Source organism: Acartia tonsa, chromosome 7 (assembly GCF_053477335.1).
Source record: "Acartia tonsa isolate MP-2025a chromosome 7, ASM5347733v1, whole genome shotgun sequence".
Classification (NCBI taxonomy): domain Eukaryota; kingdom Metazoa; phylum Arthropoda; class Copepoda; order Calanoida; family Acartiidae; genus Acartia; species Acartia tonsa.
This window is the reverse complement of record NC_137266.1, coordinates 32,919,809-32,945,749: the sequence shown is the minus strand read 5'-3', so window position 1 is coordinate 32,945,749 and position 25,941 is coordinate 32,919,809. Positions and strand designations below refer to the sequence as shown.

General features: G+C 34.5%; 3 protein-coding genes across 3 annotated transcripts; all 3 read right to left on the bottom strand.

The window, feature by feature from the left end:
• Positions 1 to 1,444: 1,444 nt before the first annotated feature.
• Positions 1,445 to 25,776, bottom strand: LOC145324271 (uncharacterized). The gene is made up of 13 exons (XM_080166894.1): positions 25,718 to 25,776; positions 25,347 to 25,429; positions 24,971 to 25,045; positions 24,611 to 24,670; positions 23,900 to 23,996; positions 22,275 to 22,324; positions 21,945 to 21,991; positions 21,418 to 21,542; positions 20,750 to 20,854; positions 20,329 to 20,371; positions 20,126 to 20,219; positions 1,855 to 1,902; positions 1,445 to 1,593 (listed from the first exon to the last, which is right to left on the bottom strand). The coding sequence occupies exons 1-13, from the start codon at positions 25,763 to 25,765 to the stop codon at positions 1,518 to 1,520; spliced, it is 951 nt and encodes a 316-aa protein (XP_080023020.1). The 5' UTR covers positions 25,766 to 25,776; the 3' UTR covers positions 1,445 to 1,517.
• On the bottom strand, positions 6,450 to 8,414 carry LOC145324031 (uncharacterized). Its single transcript, XM_080166661.1, has 2 exons — positions 8,163 to 8,414; positions 6,450 to 7,895 (listed from the first exon to the last, which is right to left on the bottom strand). The coding sequence occupies exon 2, from the start codon at positions 7,224 to 7,226 to the stop codon at positions 6,450 to 6,452; it is 777 nt and encodes a 258-aa protein (XP_080022787.1). The 5' UTR covers positions 7,227 to 7,895; positions 8,163 to 8,414.
• LOC145324028 (uncharacterized) lies at positions 12,786 to 14,829 on the bottom strand. Its single transcript, XM_080166660.1, has 3 exons — positions 14,733 to 14,829; positions 13,301 to 14,211; positions 12,786 to 12,990 (listed from the first exon to the last, which is right to left on the bottom strand). Exons 1-3 carry the CDS (start codon positions 14,827 to 14,829, stop codon positions 12,829 to 12,831), a joined length of 1,170 nt encoding a protein of 389 aa, XP_080022786.1. The 3' UTR covers positions 12,786 to 12,828.
• Positions 25,777 to 25,941: the final 165 nt, after the last annotated feature.

Here is a 25,941-nt window from a genome sequence, read left to right as displayed (position 1 = left end):
AAGATAAAACAAGGATGACAACATCCATAAGTAGCGAAGCACAAAAATCATAGATGGGAATACGTACAAGTAGATTTAAAGGGTATTTATTAAAATCAAGAATAGATTTATTGAATAAAATAAACACGAAACCTTGTTTTATTTTGTATGATGACGATGGTCAAAGTAAATTACATTAAAGATGCATATAACAATGGGGAAAATTATTTTGATCCTGATATCCCAAAAAAGTTGGATAAAAAAAAACAAAGATATGAGGAAATATTTAAAACATATAAATTAGCCAAAAACCTGATAAAAGGCAATCTGGCCGCTATGATTGTTTTCTTAAAACGACAGAAAATTAAATTTTTATATCCTTAACTTAAAAAATTTGGAAAATCGTACCATATACACTGAAGATATGGAGAAAAATGTGAAAAATATAAAAATAGCCTAAAACCTGCTAAAAAGGCAGTCTGGCCGTTATGGTTGTTTTCTTTAAAAGACGGGAAATTTAATTTTGATATCAATAATTGAAAAAATTTTGAAAGTCGGACCATAAACACTGAAAATATAGAGAAAAATGTGAAAAATATAAAAATAGCCTAAAACCTGCTAAAAAGGCAGTCTGCCCTTCATCGTTATTTTCTTTAAACGACGGGAAATTTAATTTTGATATCTATAACTAAAAAAATTTTGAAAATCGGACCATAAACACTGAAGATATGGAGAAAAATGTGAAAAATATAAAAATAGCCTAAAACCTGCTAAAAAGCGGTCCGACCGCCAACGATGTTTTATAGTCAATTGTGCTCCTTATAATAATGGGAATGTTGTCAATAGATTTCAGCATTCTATCTTTAATAGGAGCTGAGTAAATCCCATTTCCCCCATAGCGTTACGGACTGACGGACTGACGGACATAGTGAATTATAGAGTAGCTTCGCTACTAAAAATGAATTTACATAATCGTATTCCGTCTTTTGTTTACTTCTTGAGCGCAGAGTACAGAAGAATGCCGCTGTATATTATTCTGGTATGGACAAATGTTATGTGATGATAATATTACCCCAAACTTTCCCTCAAGAAATCTAATAAAAATACCTTTTGTGGCTGTATAAACTAAATATTATACTTAAAAATTATTTTAGTTCAGTAAAATAACTTAAAACTGTCCAAAGTGCTGAAAAATTCGTTCCAAAAGAACACTTTATTTTGGGGAAATATTCCGAGGAAAATATTTATTTTAGAAATACGACATTTATAAGTTCTAATAAGGATTTTTGCGAATAATACATCATCTAAATCTCATGTCAAATTAAAAATTAATCATGATTATTACAACAAAGACATGCTTATACATATATTCATGAAAAGATCAATAAAAAGAAAAGAAATATCGTTTTGTCGGTCAATCAATTGTCTGTATAGCAGTATACTACAAAAAAAACAACGTAAAAATATATTTTTATTTAATCATAATTATAAATGTAAAAATTATGACAGCTTTAAAAAAGCTATTTAGGCATTGTCTTTTAAGTATCCCATGTTAAATTGTTACTATAGCCAACTTTCTTAATCCAATCTTTTCTTTTTGACAGAATATTTCGCCTGAAAAAAATGACATGATAAAAAAAACAGTGATGGTAAAATTGTATACAATTCACTTCACCTCAAAATTATAAATTGTTCTTAAAGTGAGTTAAATCAACGGAAAGTAGCAATTTATCACTGTAATTTTCATAAGAAATACATGAGTACATTTACTGAGTTTTTTGTTCGAAATGCGGACATGCAGACTAGGAAATACGTATTGAGCAATAGAGTAGCTTCGTTATAATTAAGAAAAATATTTATCATTTAAAAGCTTACTCTTCTGTTGATAGATTCCAATCTTGCAAATCTCCCAATCTTTCCAAACTAAATGAAATTTATTTTTGTCGTTTATGACTCCACATAAATGTTATGTCATAAACTTAACATCAAGTCTCCCTATAATTCGAAGATGTTGAGATCCTTGGATCGAGTCCCTTTGTCACCGATTCGTAATTTCGGCAGTAAGCTTTCGCCACAATCGAAAGAATTCGGATAAAACATTCGTCCCTCAATAAAAAATGAAGTTTTGGGTATGGCATAATATTTTAGAAAACCTGAAGGGTCGAATATCTTAACTTCTGTCCTTCGAAAATGGCAAATTTTCTTATCCATTTTATCGAGCTTTGGTGTTAAAATTCGTGCTTATCAAAGATTTCGAAAATAGACTTTTATCGAAAGTTTAAAAGAAATGTTTGCTTCCTTGAAAAGCGAGAAATGTGTGTTGACGTTCAAAGTATATGTCCTTGTCTTTTTTGTTTAAGTATTTGGAATAACTACGCGAGATATTCTATTCGAAGTGTTCGAAAACTATTATGCGATGGAAAATTTTGATAAATATACTCATGACTCGAAAAAATTCTGTTCGAATGCTATCAAGTGCGGCAAAATAAGATTCTGCGAAGAAAATTCGACATTATAATGTAAGTAAGTGGTGAACTGGTTGACTTGGATCGTACAATCAATTCGGTGTTGACTTAAATTCGACGAGCGCTATGTATTCGAACCAAAATTGCTGAGAATAGAGCTTCGAAACTCTTACACAAATTTAACTAAACAATTCTGTAAAAAATCGACAAAATTCAAATAATATTTTTCATAATTTATTATAATTTTCTTGATACATTTGTACATGATATGATTAGAGTAGTTTTTGCACTGGTTAGAGATCTGACACATATAAATTTTCGATAAAAAATACTTGGTAGCTCCTGCGATTGTCAAGATGAATTTTCATTTAATAAATTTCGAAATAAATGGGTCTAAACTATACTAAAATATTCGATAAAACCGTATTTGATCCGTTCAAGATAAAAATTCATATTTTTACTAAAAACTGTCGAAGAAACGGTTATGATATCTGACTAAGTGAGAATTTTCATATAAAACAGCAACATAGAATTTGGAAAAAATGGGCCTAAAAAAGGTTTTTTAGAATGGAATTAATGGATCGCCATTCGTGGCGAAAAATATCCCTGATGGAATCGTTTTGTGCTGCGAAAATGCGAGAGCTTACATGGAACAAATGGCACTAGTATTGGTTGGGAAGCCAGGTGCGAATAGCTGCGCCGTCGCGGTTAAAGCCCCTCTGGTGGTAGACCGTGTCGTCGACGTAGTGGGCTGGTTGGCTGAAAGGCGAAATCAGCTGGATCCCCTGCACTGTTCCGGTTGCGGTCCGCATGCCGTAATGTTTGGGCGTGCGAAATAATCTGGCTGAAGCCGTGACTTTAGTTGACTGCGGCACTGGAGGCGGTGGCTGTCTAAAACGCCTGCTGAGAGGTGTAGGTGGTGGCCGAGTGAAATCTGGTGATGCTCTTGGCGGCGGTTGGGCGAAAACCGGCTTCGGCAGATTTCGAGGTGGAGAAGTCCTGGGGGATGTTTCCCGTGCTGACAAATGAGGAGGTGGGGAAGATAAGCCTCTTTTTATGGTGCAGTTTCTAAAAATGGGTTGATTACCCCTCCGAGCTGCCTGCAGGCCGTTGCTGTTGTCGTCCATGGAAATGCAAGAGCTTAAAGTGTTCACGAAGCTGGAAAAAAGCTGATATATGTCACTTATTAATGTTTTTTAAGAGTACTATTTTGAGAATTAAGTCTTAAATACTTCCCATTTAAAAATAAATCAAACTTTAAAAAAACGAATTTATTCCCTTGAAAACATCGTTGTAGTTTGTGTTTAATTATACATATCTAAAAACCTATCAAAATCGACAAATAACAATCTTTTAGTTGAAGTTTACTTGCAAATTTATAGTAAAATAAAAGCTTTTGTTACGTACCCTATTAAACTAACTAAAAAATGTTGAAATTGCTATCTACGGATAGATTAAAAATTTTCTTCCGATGGTCACAGAAATAAAGCCATATATGGTATAGAATATCACTGATAATGGTACCAGGATATTCATTTTTTCCTTTATTTAAAAATTTATATAAATATCTACATATCTACATGGCTTTAGATATGTGACGTTAAAAATCATTTGAAATCATTTAATTGCTTTGTATATGTATGATAAAATGTAATATAACCATTGAACAGGATACATACAGGCAATTGATAATATTATAATTGAAACTATAAAATTAAGCTATTCTCGGGACCATCAATAATGTATCTTCTTATTTAACGCCTATCTCAAAAAATGCTTATCTCAGAAAATGCTTTTCTAAAATACATTTTAAAAAAGCAAAGCATTGTTTTATATCTAGCAATCAATATATTAATAAGAATATATTGTGATATCATTAATTATATTCATTTTGTATAAAGACACATTCATGTATTAAAAATTGTTAAGATAAAGTCCAAGCTTTTTATCTCTAACTAGTGGCTATGCCCCTAGAGGCCTCTAGTGGCACTTTAAATTTTTTTTTTATATTTGAAATATGTCTATGTTGCATTTGACATTTATGTTTCATTGAATGCTCTTTGTTAAATCAAGAACCATAATTTTTTTTGATTTCTTGTGATTTCTCTTAGGAAGGTGGTGGTACCCTCCCCCAAAATAGTTATAAATCTTCCCAGGACCTATGAGAATCTACCATGTTAAGGAGAACCTGATCGGTTCAGCAGTTAGCGAGATCCTTTGGTACAAATATACAGACACACAAACACAAAAACACACAGACAAACATCCTGTTACTTTATTATAAGTATATTAGCTGAGAAAACAGGTTGGAGCATTTTTTAAGTACAGTCAGGTTAAATTAAACACACACACACATACACACATACAGAGTACGGACCCCACAGAACTTGACTGTATTAAAGTTTATTCTTCAAAACATGGAATAGGATAAAGAGCACACAAATTCTATTCTTTTAATAAATTTATATATAAATCTGTTATTTATGGATGTACAATCAGAAGAGATATTAAATCAAGCCAGTCAGTAATTAATATATACAAAAATGGAAATAAAATAACATGTCTTTTCAGTTATGGGAATACAATTATTTACTTATTATAGTTATTGAAATTGTCCTATATTGGTCCAAACTTACAACTTAAAATACACTGAAGGGACTGCAACTTTTACAATATTCAAAAATAATTGGTTTCTATATTTCAACTTGACAAAATCCATTGGTACCATTTGTACAATGACAGGTAAGAGAGGGGACGAAGAAAGAAAGAGGGAAACACAAACGGCTAATATAAGTTGGGTTTATAAACAAAATCTGTATGATTATAAATCAATAAATTAATAAACTTGTTCAACCAATTTGTCGAGATTTTACATAATATCACCAGGGAAGTCCTAGGGGGTGGAGGATAAAGGGGTAGGCATCCCCAAAATTTTTAATTTTTAACCCCCTTGAAATAAAAAAGCTTAGACGTCACTAACTCTATGATATAAAGATTTCTTCCTCCAAAATGAACTTGGTGGTGCTGTAGGCATCCCAGAAATTGTAATTTTCAATTCTTCCCCCCCCCCCCAATAAAAATGCTTGGACGTCCTTGAAAAGCATGATCTATGTTATTAAGATTTTCAATGATTAACAACCTTTTTGTTTTAAAGACACAACTCTGTGTGAATGAAACAGTCATATTACTGGATAAAAATTAATTAAAATCAACTTATATATTATCCAGATTTTATTTGATTGATGACCTTTTCATTTCACATCCCCAACTCGGTTTTTGAAAACAGACATATTTCCTTACAATAATGGGCCCTGATAGTTTATTTTATATAAATTTTTCATTTAAAATGAATGTTTAGTCAAAAAATATGTATGATGATTATAGGAATACGAATTTAAGGCTTTTAAAAAATTTAAATAAAAAACTAAATTTGGATATCTAGGGTTTAAAAAGAGGCAGGTATCTATAGAAATATGGCTCTTTTGCGATCATTTAGAGAAAAACAAAAATGCCTATGTTTATGGAAATACTTTAGCAAGACTGCTTAATTTTTTGCTGGATATATATAGCAAATAATATCTATTGACTCTTTTTGCCCAATTTTATTCTTAAATGATGTAATTTCTGAAGAGTTCAGCAATTTTTCATATGTAAGTGTACCTGCATAGATATATCAATATTTGGTAACTGATTTTACGAATTTAACGCAGGTTTTATATTTTATTGTAAATCAAGTTTGAAAATTTATTTCAAAAGAAATGTAGTACAACAAAATTTTTGTAGTATAAATTTCATTTTTTTTATGTGTAAGCAAAGAAAAGGGTGATTTTTCCTTAGTCTTATAAGTGCACAGATTGTTGTGTTATTTTTGTGAGAAATGGATCTCCGCATCCTTAATTAATTTATTTCTAACTTAGTGGAATTCTTAAGGCATTATACTATGAAAATTACTTAAAAAATAAGAAAAGGTAAATAAAAATGCAATTTGAAAAAATTGCTTCGCGATCACTTTAAGGCTTGTAAATATTCGAGCGTATGTTGGCGATAATGCTTGGACATTTCAGTGGACTTCCAACGGCCCTTATCACGGAGGGCTTCATCAGAAAGACCGGCATTGCAGGCAGCGGAAACCCCTGCCATCTTGCCGCTCTTTCTTCCGATTTTCCCTCCGTAACCAGCGCCGGCGCAAATCCTCTGAATGTCCCTTAGCATTGTCCCCACGGATATCGTAAACCGTCCGTCGGACACAGTTTGTTTCCCCTCGGGTGTGTATACGCAGTTTGTCCTGCAGAAGACAAAGTTGGTGTCCAGGCAACGCCCATCAAAGAAGTGAAACCCGCACCTTTGGTAGTAAAGAGATATCAATTTCACTGGACAAAGCTCCCCTTCCTCTGCGAACAAGAGCGATTCGGCTCCGGATCGCTCTTGATCATTCTTTCTCTTGGGATAAGTGACCTTTAAAAATTCTGTCCCACCTACCACATCTTTGCTGATGTGGCAGGCCCGCAGCTCGTCCAGATCCCCCAGCCTCACGAAGTGATGGAACTGAAGGATCAGGGCGACGCAGGCGCGAAATTCTGGAAGGGGTATGTCCCAAATGCTTTGATATCCCCTTACTAACCTGAGCAAGGCTCTCCTCATGACGTCCTGTGGGATGGGCGTTGCCTTCTTCACCGGCCTTCGTTCGACTGAGGCTCTGCGGATAACGCCCTCGAGGATCCTCTGTGCGCGGTTGGAAAACTCCGTCATAGGCTTTTCGAGTATGTACAGCCAGCTCCGCATGGATCCAGCGACCTGAAAAAATTAAACCGTTTTAATTTTGTCAAGTCAGTGGCGAAAAATTCTTTATCAATTATCCATCTGGTGAAAGTGTGTTATTTGAACCAAAACTGCATTGGAACAATAAACTATAAACGATGATCTATGCTAACATGAATTGGATGAAAGTTTTTTGTCAAAAAATGTAATTAAATAAATAATATATGATTCCAATTTTTCCCGATAAATCTGGGTCCTCGAAACGGACAAGTGAATTTCAAAAAATCCCAAAAAACGTGGGTATTTTTTAGAGAAAATGTTGTCAAAAAATTAGATAAAAAGCCATTAGGGAAACATGATGCCTTGAAGTCGCCATAGCTATGTGTAAAATAAATAAAACTGAAATGCTTACTTGCTTCATGAACGAGTAGGTCTTCTTTGTGTCCTCACAATAGTGCAGAAAGGAGATGAGAGTCCTCTCATCAAAAGTGTAGACTGGTAAACCACGCTTTCTTAAGAATCCGATGTAGTAGTTGATGACGTGATTATGTATGGCAGAGGTGGACTTGGAACGTGCGGCGCATAATAACTGCGCGTCTCTCATTCGGGAAGGTGATAGATTTAACAGTGCCACTGCCTTGATTGCACTCAGAGCTCCTCTTCGAGTCATGCCCGTTGGAAGAGCTGCGCCCGCTGAAAAATGGACACAGAATTAAAAAACATAAACCTGTAATCATGGCGAATCTACGCAATTCGACAATTTGTACGGTCCAATTTTGTTCTTAGAACAGTTGTTTTGAGAAATCAATTCTATGCTTTCCATACTTCTACATTGTAAATGTGTGAAAACATGTCATTTTGACGGAAATAATAAAAAGAAAGTATCGTGGAAAAATTGTAAAATTGGTTGTTAAAAGACTTGGAACAGACAGTAAAAAATTTTTTAGAATATGTGCTCACCTTTGACTTTGCGCTGGAGTAGTCTGGCTCTGGCCGCGGGATCATATCCAGGTCTAGGCATTTTTATAAAGAACAATCGGTTCAAGATATACTGGGGCCTCTAGAAAACGTCTGAAATGGATATATGCCATGAAAACATAGAATATAACACATGGAACTAAAGACATTCTAATAAAGAAAAGATTTTCCTAATATTAACGACTATTACTTTGTATGTGATATCTGTAGTCAAGACTGATATATTGACTGACAGATATTGGCGATGAAAATAAATGGTGAAAAACTTCTTTACAGAATGACCATAGTGCCTTTTTATTGAATAAAGTTTTACTAGTAGCACTGGTGTTGTAAACAGCATTAAATACTTTGGTGGTATCACAGGTATGAATTTTCATAAAATTTAGAAAAATAGATCTAAAGGTAAGCTCGTGTCTAAAATATTTGGTAACAAGAATACTAATATATTGCTGAAATGCAAAGATTTAGTCAAAATGATCTTTGTACAAAATTATCACAGGTTTTAGGATTTTCTTTATAAAATTTTGACGGATGGGCCTAATAATATCTAAAAAATTTTTTCTTTGCTGTGAAATAAAACAAGCTATGTATACAAAAAATGTGTGATAATTCATGTTACAGGCCAGAAAACTCGAATCTGGATTTAGAGTATTGTATGAAAAAACCAGCTTATAAAAATAAACAATCAACATTTTGAATGTATTTTATTAATCCGTGGCTGAGTTAAATAGCTTGTAACTAAAAATTAACACTTTGAATAACTGAACATGATTAATAAGGGGGAGTTTTAACGATAAAAATGCATATTTTTACTCTGACTATTTCTAAGATAAATATCTGGGGTGTATTAACTGAAATTATGGGTTTATATATCATAATGGCAAGAAACAACATAATGAAAGATCTCTAGGCAATAGTGTGCCTATGGATTAGAATAAAACCCCTAGGAATTTATCAAGAAAGCAGCCATGGAAAAATTTGCCTCGTTTCTAAAAATACATTTGTCGGGAGCCGCAATAAAAGTGGCTTGGAACACAAACATCTTTTTAATAAATGGCCTGAACCGACCTAAGTCTACAAATAATGCCCAAAAACTAGCAGAAGGCCAGAACGGAACTATTAGGAGACATGTTAAACCTGGCTGGTCCAACAATTTATGCATTAAAGGGATAATACTCTTAACTGGCGGGCATGCAAAATAAGTTACGGCCGGGCTTAGATTTTGCAGAAAAACGTTCACTCCTAATGCTGCTGCGTCGGGTAATTTTGAATAAAAGTTATCGCATTTAGAATTGCTTGATGTAGCCATTAAGTCAAAAGAAGGGTGAATGTCAAATTTGTCACAAATAAACTTATAATGTGTGTCCGACAACCCCCACTCATCTGTATTGTCCGACTTACTGCCGTCGTCGGCTATCCGAAGTAGCAACGTACTACGACGTTGCCATACGGGGTATAATTCTTATGTCATAACGGACTTGAGTGACAGTAATGTCCATGGCTAGCTGCTGTATTTGGTCGACGCGAGACCCCCTTTGCAAAATACTGACTAGAGCCCTATTGTCCGTTAGCCAAGCCACGGAATGTCCTTTATTGAGCTGCAAGAATTTTTCGTTGTGAAGAAAAATACGGTACACTGCGAGCAGCTCTCGATAAGTGCTGCTCTGTTGTTGCTCACTTAATGCGAAGGGATAGTCCTCTATCACTCTTAGTTGGTCCGCCTCATATATGTAGGCCTTGGTTTCAGAAGAATCACTGACCATGATGGAAGCCAACTTGTCAACGTCAGCAGGGTCGACCAGGCCGAGGTAGACTTCCTGCTCGGCGGGCAAGAGAACACGAACGGTTGTGTGCAGTTTGCGAATAGGCTGACCGTTGAACCTGAAAAACATTATTTTATTAATTTTACGAGAGCAAATAGAGCTAATGTATTCTGACTAAAATGATGTGTGAAAAATTATTGAGAAAAAATGGGTCCTTTTTTCTAATTGATAAAAGAGCAATACCTTAATACAAAATCTTTCAAATGTGTGAGCTCCCAAATCATTTTGTCTGACAACTTAAGAAAGCTATTCCAGTCATGCTCTTGTACAGTTAGGCCTAGTTGTTGTTGACAAGATCTCGTACAAATGCGCAATATATCACCGTGGCTGGTTAAAAAGTGGCAGGCTACCCCCAAAATATGCGCCAATTCTTTGGAATGGACCTGACCCTCCGCCTTAAACTTTTCAACCAGCTTTGATATATCATTGATAAGGATGATCACTTTGAGCTGCGGCGCAGCTATCTTCATGTCGATGCTATTTATGTGAAAGCCGAGGTAAAGAATCAAGGTTGCTGGGCCTTTAGTTTTGGCTATGGAGAGTTCCCAGCCTGCACAATTGAAGACAAACTTGATAAACTTGAGACAGGCTAGAGCTTTGAGTCTGGTTAGGCTGAGATTTATCGAGTCGTCGACGAAACAAGAGAAGTCCACCCCGTGCAGATGACAAAATCTTCTTATCGGCTGGATTAACTTATCCATCACAAAAGTGGCAGGGCCTATAAGAAAATATCTGTGTGAAGTTGTGAAAAAAGGAATGTGAAAGATAAAAAAGGCCTAAGAACTCATATTAAGAAGATTTTGTCATGTGCACGGGGTGGACTCGCGTCAGCCGAATGAAATAGGATATTCCTTGTATCGACAAGAAAAGTTAGGATTGTGACTATAATCAAATATTACCTGTGCCAAAAGGCATGGTGAGGCAAACATAAAATTCTCTTAACCCAGCTTCTGTCTCCACTGCAAATCCAAAAAGGGTCCTCGCCTCCTTGGCCAGGTGGAGATGGCAGTACATACTAGCCACATCAAGGACCGACATCCAGGCCCCTGGTGTGACTCGAGGAAGAACTGTGCTGACGTCCTCCATGGACATAGACTCCTTGGCGATGTGGTCGTTGAGACTGCGGCAGAGGTCGACACACTGCCGCAGCTTGAGATCTCCAGACTCTGTGTCGACCTTCTGAGCCACTGTCAAGGGATTGACAAACCTAGGTTTATCAACCACTTTTTGGACGTAGCCCTTTTCACACCATTCTAGAGTTTTATTTCTCACAAAAGTAATGTGGTGGCGTGCACTACGGTTGTTCTTAAGGTCAATAGTGTTTGGTGGGCGAGAAATTAAACGTGGGAAATAGCCCCACTCTAGGAGATTTGTCACATATTCATTTGCGCTCAAGACCTGTTGATAGAAGAGGATAGCCTTGGGGTTGTGGATCCCTCTGCTCAACGGGTGGAAGCCCCTGGCGCGCAAATTGTCGATAACAGAATCGATGTATTGGCAGAAGTCTGTGTCACTGGATGAATTCAGCGTGTTGACATATTGCTGGGAAGTTGTGACGATGGGTTTGTTGTGTGCTCCTGGCCTTATTTGGTCATGTGATTGATGAGCGTCCGGGGTAGTGCCGTCAGGTTTGAGGTGTAGATCATTGTCGTGTTCGTTGTTGGCAGAAGAAAGAAGTTTTGACGCTGGGACGTCTTCCAGAACTAGATCTGGACCAGTATGGCAACTCTGTAAACTAGTTGAGCTCGGAGAAGATGGAATGGGAGCTGTAGGAACAGAAGTTGCCGCAGAATCCTATTCTTTCTTCTTTTCTTTGCAGGCAGACTGCCTGTGGCCGGACTTGCCACAGTTGTGGCAAGCCCCTGTGAACCTCTTTGCTTGAGGGCGTGGGTTGTGGGCTTCTCTCTCTCTCTCTCGTTTCTTTTTCTCGTACTCCTCGTGCTCTTTTTTCAGGGCGGTTAACCTCTGAAGGCGTTCACCCTGGAGCACCTGCTTGTTGTCACCGCACGCAAACCTAGGATAAAAGTTTTCTTATTCATCAAATATTAGTAAGTGCATGTGCAAAGACAGGTCCAGATAACAAAGGCTGCTGGTGGAGGAAAGTAATATTGGTAAGTAAAACACTGCATGCTTAAGAGAGAAAATTTTATTTTCTTCAAAATACTGTTTTCTTGAAATAACTATATCTTAAAGATATAAAAAAGTTTTTCTTAAAAAACATTCCTTGAGATGAATGACAGCATTTGAAAATAATGCACATGTGGACTAATAATCTTCTGGGGTAAAAAACAAAAGGTTTAGACAATGGTAAAAATACACGAAGAAGACGTCAGATAAATGTGTTCCAACACTAACGTATAGCTTACCATGAGACATGCATGTGGTGTGCCTAGGTGTAATAATAAAATTCCTGTAAGAAAAATCGAGTTGAAGCCCATAAAATAAAATTATTTATTTAAATCCGAAGGAACAGGTTGTGCTAATTCTGATCGCCGATTTTAGGATAATATCTGATTGGCTAAAAATTCTTTTTATGCTTCTATCGGATAGGCCTTGAATCAATATAAATAACAATATGTAAAGAAAAAATATTTATCTAGAAATTTTCCTGGGTTAATCGGGTTTTCATTTAAATATGAAAAATTTGCATTAATTGCTTACATTCTCCGCTGAGAAATCAATAAATGTTTTGTTGAAGTAAAAAAGCAAATCTGTCGTAAAATGAATTGCGCAAAAAACTCGCAATTATAAAAAATGTTCTATATGAGACAATGATGTTTGAAACTTTATTAACCCTTGTGAAATTATCTAACAAATAATTACACTTACTTGGTGACAACTGAAGGGCTGTTCGTGAATGTGAGAGACACGTAGAGAGACATGAAAGAGAGCGCTTCCAAAGTCAGCAACAGGGTATTCATCATCCTGTGCATATCCGCGTGCACCTGTGTCGGGAGAGCTTGAAAGAACATTTCTCTGACTACGTCCTGAAATAAAATTCTATGTAAATTGCGACGTTAGAAAAATAGCTTGGTAGAAAAAAGGTAAAAATAATATTGATAGATAATCAAGTGACGACTGCACATTCGATGCAATTTGTGGACTGACTGAATTTTGTATATCTTAGGTTGATTTGATAATACATGAAAAAACAGAGTGTTCAGATATTAATGGCTTGTATGTGACAACACTTTAATATTGAACTGTCTAGAATAAATTAAAAAATCCTGTATGAATTGAGAACGGATTCTATGTGGTATAAATTATGAGGCTAAAAAATACAAAACTCTAACCAACCTCTGTGTTGTGGGTGACAGTCTGTAGGTCCAGGCCGACTTTCTGCATCAGCCGGAGGTAGTTGGAGTCCCTGACCATCGAAGCATTAATCGACGTAATGGCAGCCAGCCTCTTTTGCTGGACCGTCGAATAATGTTGAAGAATGAACGATGGTGTTTTTGCGCGTGCAGGGACCCCATCTACCAACCGCCTGGCAGGTAAGCCGACTCTGGACCAACCCTCTGGCAACGGAAACGGTTGCGACTGCATAGCATTGATTGCAGGATTAACATGCGTGGGTTGATGGTACACCGGAGCTGAACTAGTAGAAGGCTGAGGATTCTGCTGTGCCTGGACTAGATTGCGACCGTCGTTGGCCGCCTGATTGTTTGCGGACATGGCTCGGATAATGTCCATCAGGACGTGCTTAGGTACTGAATCGGAGACCCCGTTCGCTGGAGCTGACTTGACTGCAGAAGGTCTTTCAAGTGTCCTACTACGAGGTGCGACAAATGGTTGTGCCGCTAGTCGTGCCGACTCAGCTGATTTACGTCTATGACGGATAGAGCCTAAATTCGCCTGATTGTTGTCTGTGGGCAAAATCTGTGGCTGAGGAACAGGCGGTAATTGCGCGTTCTGGTTGGCTTGTGGCGGCATGGCGTAACTGTGTCCTGCTGTGGGATGGTGGAATCCAGGAGGAGGTGGAACATGATATCCTGCATGGCCTTGATGAGCTGGATGGAGGGGGGTGGATGCCCCTTGGGGACCTAGACTCATGTTGCCGTTTAAACCGTCTGGAATCGCTGGTCCTGCCGAAAAATTGTCCTGTGGTACCTCTTCAAAGTGGGATATATCAAGCTCATCATTGAAATCATCCTCACTGTTATTAGATTGGTCGCTGGCTCCATGGACTCCTTCCTCGACTGAAGGGGCTGAAAAAATAAGAAATTTTTTGATATAGCTAGTCTCTTTGCGTTGTGACAAGTAATTAAAACACGAAAACCGAAAAGAATTGTGTTGTGGATAATAAATAACGGATTTTTTGACGCTGGCTTGCTTGCGGCGAATGGTTACAAAAATCCAAATATTTTTTTGTTAAGCGTTTGAAAAAATTTTCATTAGGAATTATCATTCATATGAACGCGGCGAATAATTATCGATCGTCGATCCTAACTAAACCAAAAAACTCCGTTTATAATGCAAATGGTTAGTAAAAGGTTCAAAGATCTTTTGTTAAGCATTTGAAAAAGTTTTTATTAAAAACTGTCATTCATATGAAAAACGGCGAAAAATTAGCGATCGTCAGTCCTAGCTAAGTCGAAAACCCCGTTTACAAAGGGATAGAATGCATCTATGCCAAAATGTGTAATGCTAAACGGCGATATACACTTCAAATACTCTTTGCTAAACAAAAAAGTTTCTTCTTTTTAAACAACTACGAATATATTTGTACCTGGTGATATAGGTTCGAATCCATCATATGCCTGGGGCAAGTCATTGGCGAGGTCGCCTAGCTCTGGGATATCACCCTCGTCGTGTGGCTCAGCCATTTTTCAATAAAAAACCGGACTAATTATCCGATAGAAAAAGCGAAACAAACGCAGTCAACTAGTGAAAAAATCTGAAAAGAAAATAAAACAATTAATAAAAACTTTGGAGAAAAAATTAAAAAAGATTTAGATTAAAAATTTTTTAAGGGGTTATAAGATTAAAAAATGCAAAAAATTGGGAAAAGAAATTGACAAAAGAAAAATTTGGTTTAAAGACTATGACTTTGTTAAAATAAAATGAAAAAATAAGATTGAAAAAGGAAATTAAGAAGAAAAAAGTGAAAAAATGTATCTCTGGATAATGGATTTAATAAAAAATGCAAAAGAAATAAAAAGATAAAAATTACGTGAGATGAAATGAAAAAATACAATATTAAAGGGTGGGAGGGAGGGAAACTTTTTTCATTTATAAATTCATTAACTTATTTTAAAATAAATTTCACTAGCATTTTATACAAAAATTATCAAATTTTTACAACTATTATTTTAAAATACAATCACTGTATTAAAAGCATTCTTTAGCTAGCTATCATATTAAATTTAAACGCATTAATTTTTTAGAGATGTTCACTGCTTGGTGGTTAAATTCAAATTGAAGAGAGAGACTTAAATTTTTCACCGACGCCTAGCTAGCTTGCGTGTGTGTGTCTCGGTGTGTGTTCCCGCCATTGTGTCTAAAGTCCTTAGACCACGCGGCGCAAGTAACCCACTGTAATGTACCGTACCGTACCATTACATGGACTACTTGCCTATCCTGCCGGCCCCACGTTCAAAGGTGCTCCCTTTACGTGCGATGCCTGAGTTTTGTGTTATAGCTATTGACCCGGCCCTTCTGGCTTGCCAAACTATACATTCTTAAATACAACCCATGCCTTCTGTGCGCAAGGGTAAACTATTGCCTCCTACCGGCGACTTTAAGAACTATTCAACTAAACGTATATGGCCCCTGCCATAACACACAAGTCAGAGACTCTCTGACCCACTGGCCGTACCGCCTGTCTCTTTTCCTTAAGAAGGCCAGGCCGGTACATTACTACCACACTCTCAACTGCATATACTAACACATATGACCCGTACCGGGTTGCTTTCTATCAATCTACGGTCGACCAGACCTGTGTTCAATATATGCAGAATTTGTACCCTAATCTTTATTTAATTTTCCCGACGAAAAAGTTATATTATCATTCGGTCGATTGTGACGAAAACTGACCGCCTCATAACTAATCTGTTCCTCGAAACTCGATTAGGATCTCCCATACTTCGAATTATATTACGTCATGAATAGCAATTTATGACTCCACATAAATGTTATGTCATAAACTTAACATCAAGTCTCCCTATAATTCGAAGATGTTGAGATCCTTGGATCGAGTCCCTTTGTCACCGATTCGTAATTTCGGCAGTAAGCTTTCGCCACAATCGAAAGAATTCGGATAAAACATTCGTCCCTCAATAAAAAATGAAGTTTTGGGTATGGCATAATATTTTAGAAAACCTGAAGGGTCGAATATCTTAACTTCTGTCCTTCGAAAATGGCAAATTTTCTTATCCATTTTATCGAGCTTTGGTGTTAAAATTCGTGCTTATCAAAGATTTCGAAAATAGACTTTTATCGAAAGTTTAAAAGAAATGTTTGCTTCCTTGAAAAGCGAGAAATGTGTGTTGACGTTCAAAGTATATGTCCTTGTCTTTTTTGTTTAAGTATTTGGAATAACTATGCCCTAAACAGAAATTCTTATTCTTATTAAACCATACCCAAAACAAAAAACGACTTTTTTCATTTATAAATTCATTAACTTATTTTAAAATAAATTTCACTAGCATTTTATACAAAAATTATCAAATTTTTACAACTATTATTTTAAAATACAATCACTGTATTAAAAGCATTCTTTAGCTAGCTATCATATTAAATTTAAACGCATTAATTTTTTAGAGATGTTCACTGCTTGGTGGTTAAATTCAAATTGAAGAGAGAGACTTAAATTTTTCACCGACGCCTAGCTAGCTTGCGTGTGTGTGTCTCGGTGTGTGTTCCCGCCATTGTGTCTAAAGTCCTTAGACCACGCGGCGCAAGTAACCCACTGTAATGTACCGTACCGTACCATTACATGGACTACTTGCCTATCCTGCCGGCCCCACGTTCAAAGGTGCTCCCTTTACGTGCGATGCCTGAGTTTTGTGTTATAGCTATTGACCCGGCCCTTCTGGCTTGCCAAACTATACATTCTTAAATACAACCCATGCCTTCTGTGCGCAAGGGTAAACTAGTGCCTCCTACCGGCGACTTTAAGAACTATTCAACTAAACGTATATGGCCCCTGCCATAACACACAAGTCAGAGACTCTCTGACCCACTGGCCGTACCGCCTCACGCTTGGTTTTTTATTAAATGAATAAGTTAGGGTACAATGTTTGGCACTTTCGATATAAGTAAATGATAATAAAAAACCCATAGAATGCGATAATAACTTCAGAAAAATCGAAGAAAATAGTTTTAATACTTAATTAACGTTTTTTAAGTTTTTCTTCAAAAAGTTTAGATAAGATGCCTTTAAAAGTCGTCTATGATTTTGTCAGGGATAAAAATGTAACTTTAAAATAAGAATTACAACATATTTTTCCAATTAGTACAAAGTAAAATTTTGAACATTTTATTGATCAGTATATTTTTTAAAATGTGAAGTAGAAACCTGAATATTTTATCATGAAAATTGTGTTATGATTTGATTGTCTGCTAGATTACAAGAAAAAAGATACTGACAGTACTTGTTGGTTCTTTAAAAATAATTAGGTAGATTACTTTCAGAACCCCTCTTTTTGCAACGTTATTTCAATAGAACAGAGCCGTAGTCTTAGTGTACTAAATATCTAGACAGCCAACCATTGTTTTAGAATTGTTCAATTTTTTTAACTTCTGATAAAAACAGAATTAATGGTATTTTTGTAAATATTATACCTCCAAGAAATGGCTATACTTCCCAATCATATGTTGTGTGATATTTAAGAGGAATTATTTTGATATAATGTCATTAAAATATTCGTTAAAAAAAGTGCTATTCTAGCTTATACTTTACATTTTAATGTGTATGGTAATTCAAATAAAAGATAATGAAGATTTATATTATATTTAATTGTTATAATTATAAAGAAAAACCTGGAAACAGTAAAAAACTGACTTTATTTTATTGACGTAGGGAAAATTTTGTCAAATATTTGAATAAAAAAACACTATAAAACAAAATAAATTATTTTTAATATAGTCACAAAAAGGCTTAATGAGTTTAGGAAATATTTCATTCACTAATCATGTCATTTAAACTCTATTACACAGAATACATTGTAAAAAGATGTTCTCGTTTTAATTTTAAGTAATTTGAAATGCATTTTAATACCTTTTAATGATTTATTTTTTGAAACATCTTTTTATAAAATGTTATTGATTTTTGAAGTTATATGTTAAAATGTTTTTAAATTTTGTTAACATTTTGTTTTAAATGTAGAAAATTGGTAATTCTAAACATTCAAAAAATGATTTTATTAAATTTTCATCACTTAAATTGCATGTTTGATGAAATTTTCAACTGATAATTCAAGAAAAATCGTTTAAGTTTTATTATATTTTACTTTGAAATGTTAAAAAAATATAATTATTGTCAAAAATGTGGAAGTTATACTTTCCTCAAAAAAAGACCTAAAACATGCAAATTAACACGTGTAATGAGATTTTTTTTCTTTCAGGTTTAATTTAAAGTAATTATTGATATTTTTTGTAAAAAGGATTTTATATAAAAAGTTTTAAAACTCGAGTTATGTAGTGGTTCTAAAAAAGGTTGCGAATTTATGCAATTTTCTTGCAAAAAAAATTTTCTAGGATTTTAAAAATAGCAAAGGGTGTTATTAGACGTACTTACAGATACAATTGCAAAGTCATTTTGGCCAAACACTAAAATAAAGTTTTGACATCTGAGGGTCCAACCGTGGCCTGTCTCTTTTCCTTAAGAAGGCCAGGCCGGTACATTACTACCACACTCTCAACTGCATATACTAACACATATGACCCGTACCGGGTTGCTTTCTATCAATCTACGGTCGACCAGACCTGTGTTCAATATATGCAGAATTTGTACCCTAATCTTTATTTAATTTTCCCGACGAAAAAGTTATATTATCATTCGGTCGATTGTGACGAAAACTGACCGCCTCATAACTAATCTGTTCCTCGAAACTCGATTAGGATCTCCCATACTTCGAATTATATTACGTCATGAATAGCAAATAACTATAAAATTAAATCAAATTGCTTTTTGAAATACTAACGTATACCCCCATAGAGGACTCTAGGCGCCCTGTTGGAAGAGGGGTATTCCGTGAGATTTATATCCTGCTATCCTTGCGCGCATGCCGCGCCGCGTTATATGTGTCTGTTTACAATACCGGCAAATGCGCTTTGTTTATTTATTTATTCACAACATAAATGAACATTTAGTTTTAAATTATTTTTTATATTTAAGCCAATTAATAAGAAAACATTATTATAAAACTTTTGGGGAATGGAATTTAATATAAAACCTCCAAATGTTCCCTTCCTAAAATAGAGAACCCAAGGAGTCCAGTAGTTTTTTGAAATTCATAAAATAGGACATTAAAGCCAATAAATAAGATACTTTATTATACTTATTTTATATATTTCTGCAAATATTTAAGAAAATATTGTTAAAAAATTTTCTGGACTACAGTAATTATGCCCCACCCTCCCCCTCCATGCTCGCCAAATTTCCCCATAACCTCTGCCTTTCATAACCTCTGCCTTTTGATTTTTAGTTTTAATATATATTAATATGAAAATATGGTATAAAGTAATTATTTCATTGATTGATTGCTATTAATCAATCAAAGACGACATAATTATATGTATTATGAGAAAATCACGCAACCAGTCCCTGCGCGCATGCGCACATCAGTACAGGATAGCAGGATATAAATCTCACGGAACAGGGGAAGTTGTAATTTCAAATTGAAAAAGATGTAATTTTTTTTTTCATTTAGGAGTATTTATCTTTCGAGGGAGGTGGTACCCTCCCCCCCAAATAGTTATAAGCCTTCCCAGTACCTATGAGAAGCTAGCATGTAAAGAAGAACCATATAGTTAAAGTGTTGAGCGAGATCTTTAGGTACACACAAATACAGACACACGTACAGAGATCCTGTTACTTTATTATAAGGCTAAAAATTCTTATTTTCTATGAAAAATATAAATTAGGTTTGCATTTTTAAAACTAAATATAAAAATTACCTTGGGATGGAAATTAGATTGAGAACTGAAGTGTATGTTAATTGACAGTCCAAACCTTTTATAACAATCTGTTCTACATCACTCAATTTATCTCCTGTTAATAATATAGATTTAAAAAATCAGTCAATAAAAAGTTTTGTTAAGTAAGTATAAAATGTAGAAAATGTAGTTTAATTATATTATTAAATATATATTTTGTTTACCTAATTTTGAAATATATTCATCTGTTATATCAGGACCAGCTTCCTAAAAGTATTGCTAAAATTATGTATGAAAATATCAATAAGTAGCAATGAATTGTTGATTGCTTAAACAAGACTCAGGTTAAGAGAATCATTACAAGAAAATTTAAAATTCTTAATGTAAAAGTCAATTAGCATCTATATTTTAACAGACCAATGAAAAATAAAATTAATTTAAGTCACATTAATAATTTCAAAAGCTGTTTATAGTGCCTATAAAAAATGACGTCATACAATACAAATGACCAATGATAGGCAATTGTACGGAATATATTTCCAATGGCAGGCATACATTTTCATTGACTAATGGTAGGCCAGTATGACGTCATTTTTAATAGGTACTATAAAAAGCTTCATAATGTCAAATTCAAAATGAACTTACCTGGTGTAATGAAAGAAGGGAGTGTGAATGATCAAGTAGATAAGTGTCCGCGCCAGGCTTGTATTGTACCCGGTTTAAACTCAAGTGGCGCAGCCGTATCAATCCCTTATCGAAAACAATCTATAATATAAAGTCGAACGATGTCTGTCTGTCTGTCCGTCCGTCCGTCCGTCCCTTAAGATCTCGGTAACCACTGAACCGATTGGATTCTACTCTTCAGGGTATATACATGTTGGTCCTGTGGTGGTTTTAAGCTATTTTCTTGGGGGGGGTGGAACACCCCCAACCCCCCCCCCTCAAAAAAAAATGAAAATTCCCCTCCTCCCCACCCAAAAAAAATTTTTTTCTTGGGAACACATTTGACTATGAGCAGCACCAGTAGTACTTTATTTATTTTTTTAAATTATCTCTTGGGGCAAACCCCCTAGAGGCTAGGGACGAAACCGCTAGTTATTGTATAAAGAAGCGCAGCAATAATATGAAACATACATTTTATTTAGAAGTTGATAGTTGAAAAAATAACAACAACAACAACCCCCCCCCCCCCCCCCACTCCCTCAACTACTTTGTTTCCAATCAGGATTCAACCCTAACCCTTATATATTGGGTAGAAAACGAGTTTGTGTCCCCTCTCCTCTCCTTCCATATCTCTCTCTCTATTGTTATACCTGACTTTTTGTTCTTGAAGGTCCTCTCCAGCAAAGTGAGCACCTGCAAGGCTGTACTGATGGATATATAAGAGAATCTGCTATCTCTAAATCTTCCAAATTTCTTGCAAGATCAACTAATAAGCCTTAATAGATATATATTAAATCTTTTTTTTTCATTAGCTAAAATATAACATTAAAACAGGTGTACATACCTCAATAAAAATGTTCTTTTATTGGTGTACCTATTTCAGACCATTTCACTGTCTATCTGTCTATCTAATTTTTCCTTTATTCAATCTCATTATTTCACTCTCTCATTTTCTACTTAAACTGTTTTAAATGTTTTGATACTCTTGGACCTAATTGTCTTCGATTGCAAAATTATAAACTATTGGCTATTTTGTGTAAAAGTTATTTTTCTTCAGGACGATTTCTTTTAGGAGGATAAAGATACTCTCCCCCAAAATAGTTCCCAGACCTATAAGAAGACTCACTATAAAGGAGAACCATATCGATCAAGCATCCGAATTAGTATAATGTTTTACCTATATCAAATCCAAAGGACATGAAATGCAGATCTAATCTTGTTAATCTGAAATATTCATATTTAAAAATATCTTTTCTTTAATATTGCATCTACTCTATTACTAGGGTAATTAAGATTAGAATTTAGGGATTACACACATATCCCTTGTTAATTGACATAGTGTTATTTTCAGCGTTGTTCTTACAAATATTCATCTATCTTAATTTATCAATTGCATAATACTTTTTACTCTTCCAAAGTAATTGTTCACTAATGTTCATTAAAAAACGCTATTGTCAAAGATATAAGTTGTTCTTGTTATCTAACATTTATAGATTTAACAACTAACCTTTTTCCAACAACCTCTAAAGCTATTCTAACTTGGTCATTTGTTACATCCTGAATATAAGTTTAGTAGTAGCTTCGCTCCATTTATATATATAAAGTGTGTTACTTTTTTATATGTTTCATCAATATTTGGCCACAACTCAGTCAAAAATGCTTACAAAATAGACCTTTTTCTACCTAAGATGCTCAAATACTTCCTTTACAAGCCCCATCAATCAGTTTTGAGATATCTCCATATTTCAAGGAAAATAGACAAAAAAACAAATTTGGGTGTTACCTTTTTATATGCTCAGATACCATAAAATCAATAAAAAAATACTTATTTTTACTTTTCTCTCATTTTTAAAGTTTGATTCTGTTAAAGTAAATATTCTTGAAGGGATTTATGCATTGATTTTACAGAAACATAATATTTGGTGGAAATAAATGATCTTCGAAAGAATTTTTTTTGGAAAATAAGAAATTCAACCCCCATTGCCCTAGAGGACAGCTGTTGACCTCTAGTGCTCATGGTTTTGTCAAGTACATGTTAAAGAAAAAAAATAACCAAAAAAGTACATAAAAAAGTATCTTAATGTGTTAGAAAATTAAATTGTTTAACTTCAAATTTGGGGATGCTGACCTTAAAGATGCTCTTACTGGTGGTGATGGTGACCCGGAAGGCATTGAAGTACATGGCAACACAACTATTGATCTATGTTCTGATTTTTAAATTCCTAGCAGCCTCCAATGAAAAAATATAACAAGAACTTTCCAAAATCACAGTATTTACCTTATGAATTTGAGAATAAAAAAATCATTTAGGGATTTCTCTTGATTGGAGGCTGCAAGGAATATAAAAATCAAAACATAGATCAATAGTTGTGTTGCCATAATGCTCATGTACTTCAATGCCTTCCAGGTCACCATCACCACCAGTAAGAGCATCTTTAAGGTCAGCATCCCCAAATTTGAAGTTAAACAATTTAATTTTCTAACACATTAAAATACTTTTTTATGTACTTTTTTGGCTAAATTTTTTCTTTAACATGTATTTGACAAAACCATGAACACTAGAGGTCAGCAGCTGTCCTCTAGGGCGATGGAGGATAAATTTCTTATTTTCCAAAAAGAATACTTTTGGATACAATTTATTTCCACCCAATATTATGTTTCTCTATAAATCAATGCATAAATCCCTTCAAGAATATTTACTTTAACAGAAGCAAACTTTAAAAACGAGAGAAAAGTATAAATAAGTATTTTTTTATTGATTTTATGGTATCTGAGCATATAAAAAGGTAACACCCAAATTTGCCTTTTTTGTCAATTTTCCTTGAAATATGGAGATATCTCAAAACTGATTGATGGGGCTTGTTAAGGAACTATTTGAGTACTTTAGGTCGAAAAAGGTATGTTTTGTAAGCATTTTTGACTGAGTTGTGGCAAAATAATGATAAAACATATAAAAAAGTAACACACTTTATATATATATATATATATATTAAGTACTAGCGGATAAAGGAGAACAATATTGGTTCATCGGTTAGCGAGATCCTTCGCTACAGACAAAAAAGGTTACTAATTTATACGATAGGAAATATATAAAATATTTAGCAAATTATAACCTAATGTGACAAAAAATACCTTTAGAATCAAGTTTCTTAGAAGCTGAAGGTTGAGCAACTTTGGAAGAGCTTTTTCTAGTTCACCTTTCACAACCTTTGACTCTACACCAAACTTTCTATCAATAGGAATAATCAACAATACCGCTTACGGTAATATCTGAGATCTTTATTGTTCGGTAAGATATTATCGCTTTATATCAAAATAGCAACTACGCCCCTTTAGGCCTCTAGTGGCACTTTAAATGTTTTTTTTGTTCAAGTCTTTACAATGCCTCTTTATGTTGCATTCAAGTCTCTAATATATTGAAATTTTAAAAAAAAATTTATTTTCTTTTGGGAGGGTGGTGCTACCCTCCCCCGAAATAGTTATAAACCTTCCTGGGACCTATGGGAAGCTACCCTGTTAAGGAGAACCCGATCTGTTCAGCGGTTAGCGAGATCCTTTGGTATAGACAGACACACAGACAAACACACATCCTGTTACTTTATTATAAGGATTAAATATTGTATAAAATACCTAAATAGTTTCCTGATAAAAAAGTAATATATCAAGACATAATAAATTTAAATTATTATCAAAAGAACAAAGTTACAATAATAGATTGTTATAGAACACTTAAACATTAGACGATATGCAGTAAAGAACTCTAATAATAAAACTCGGACTAGGCTGGCATCATAAGCTTCGCTACTAAAAATAAAATTAAAATATAGTAATTCCTTTGTTTACCTTGTTTTATCTTTATATTCTGGCGGTACATCTGCTCCTATTCGAATTTCTGTCAAATGACTAAAATATACAATTATAAAATCACGAAACCTTGCAATTTTTCTTTATTAAAAGGAATGATATCCGTTAATCTGTTGTAGAAAATAGTTCCTGGAAATGTATGTTACATTTCTGTGGCGTTTGGTAGGGGGTGTCAATACCATCCTTAAAATTAAAATTGGAAAATCCTGCTTTATCCCCTTATAATTTCACACCCCCATGAAGACTCACTGTACACACCACTGGTTACATACAAAAAAAAACCATAAAAAAATAACTTTCCAAATGCCAAAGTCGCTAATATTATAAAAATTCTATTACCTTAGTATATGAAGATTATCACAGAAGAGAGTGAAACAAGAACTAAAGTCTAAATACTTCAATGGCAAAGGATTCCTAAAAATAAACAAAAATTGAAAGATTAAGGATGACTAAAAGTTTGTTTGAATTTAAAAATTAAACATTTAATATGTTTTAAAAATCTAACAAATTTGGTTAGCTATAGTAAGGCTGCCCTACATCTCAAATAAGTGTCAATCTCCTTCACTTGTTATGAAAAAGCTAACCTCTATTTTCTTCTTTAACTTAATTCCTTAATCATCTATTTTATTGTCTTCGAAAGTTCAGGGTTCAGGGCTGATTAAAAAATATTTTCTATAGAAAGTAATCGTCCTTGTTTCGAATTGAAAAAATGTACCTGAACCCTTTTTTTAGATAAGCCAGTATACCCTGTAAAACATCTATTGTGTTACAACGAATTCCCTCTAAATCCGAACAATTCTAAAACAAAAATATACTTCTATAAAAACTAAACCCAAATCGCATATCCTAATATAAAAGAAGTACTTTTTTAGTACAAAAAGATCTCGCTATCTGCCAGAACAAAGGAGTTCTTGTTTTTATTGTTGAAACCTTCATGATTTTTAAAACTATTTTTGAGAAGGGTAGGTTAACCAATTTATACCCCCACCCCCCTCCACAAAAATGAGATGCCCCCATAAGCAAGGGACGCAGCCACAAGTGACTTATAGTCAATATAATTCTTGTTACTTTTAGAATGTTAATTACCAGCAATAGTTGTAGAACTCCATGGGCACGAACTCTTGTACCTCGCATTTTAATTTGCCTTTATTAAAGTTCTTTGATTATTTGCTTAATGTCCTAAATTGACACACAGAAAACTGTCCCGAATTTGTATTAATTTTGAGGAACAAGACTCCAGTGACGTCATATTTTTCTTTCCCGAAAAAGGGAAGGGGGGAAGAAAATCTCTTCAAAAGAGATGGGGAAAA

What these genes read in the sequence shown, in the direction of transcription:
- LOC145324031 (XM_080166661.1), bottom strand. Translation starts at nt 7,226, where the DNA reads ATGCGGAGCTGGCTGTACATACTCGAAAAGCCTATGACGGAGTTTTCC.
- LOC145324028 (XM_080166660.1), bottom strand. Translation starts at nt 14,829, where the DNA reads ATGGCTGAGCCACACGACGAGGGTGATATCCCAGAGCTAGGCGACCTC. An exon ending in ATTCGAACCTATATCACCAG is followed by an intron (nt 14,212 to 14,732) that starts GTACAAATATAT and finishes TTATTTTTTCAG; the next exon opens with CCCCTTCAGTCGAGGAAGGA. An exon ending in CTGTCACCCACAACACAGAG is followed by an intron (nt 12,991 to 13,300) that starts GTTGGTTAGAGT and finishes ATTTTATTTCAG; the next exon opens with GACGTAGTCAGAGAAATGTT.
- LOC145324271 (XM_080166894.1), bottom strand. Translation starts at nt 25,765, where the DNA reads ATGCGAGGTACAAGAGTTCGTGCCCATGGAGTTCTACAACTATTGCTG. An exon ending in TAAGAAACTTGATTCTAAAG is followed by an intron (nt 22,325 to 23,899) that starts GTATTTTTTGTC and finishes ACTTATATTCAG; the next exon opens with GATGTAACAAATGACCAAGT. An exon ending in CTTCAAGAACAAAAAGTCAG is followed by an intron (nt 20,855 to 21,417) that starts GTATAACAATAG and finishes GTTTTCGATAAG; the next exon opens with GGATTGATACGGCTGCGCCA.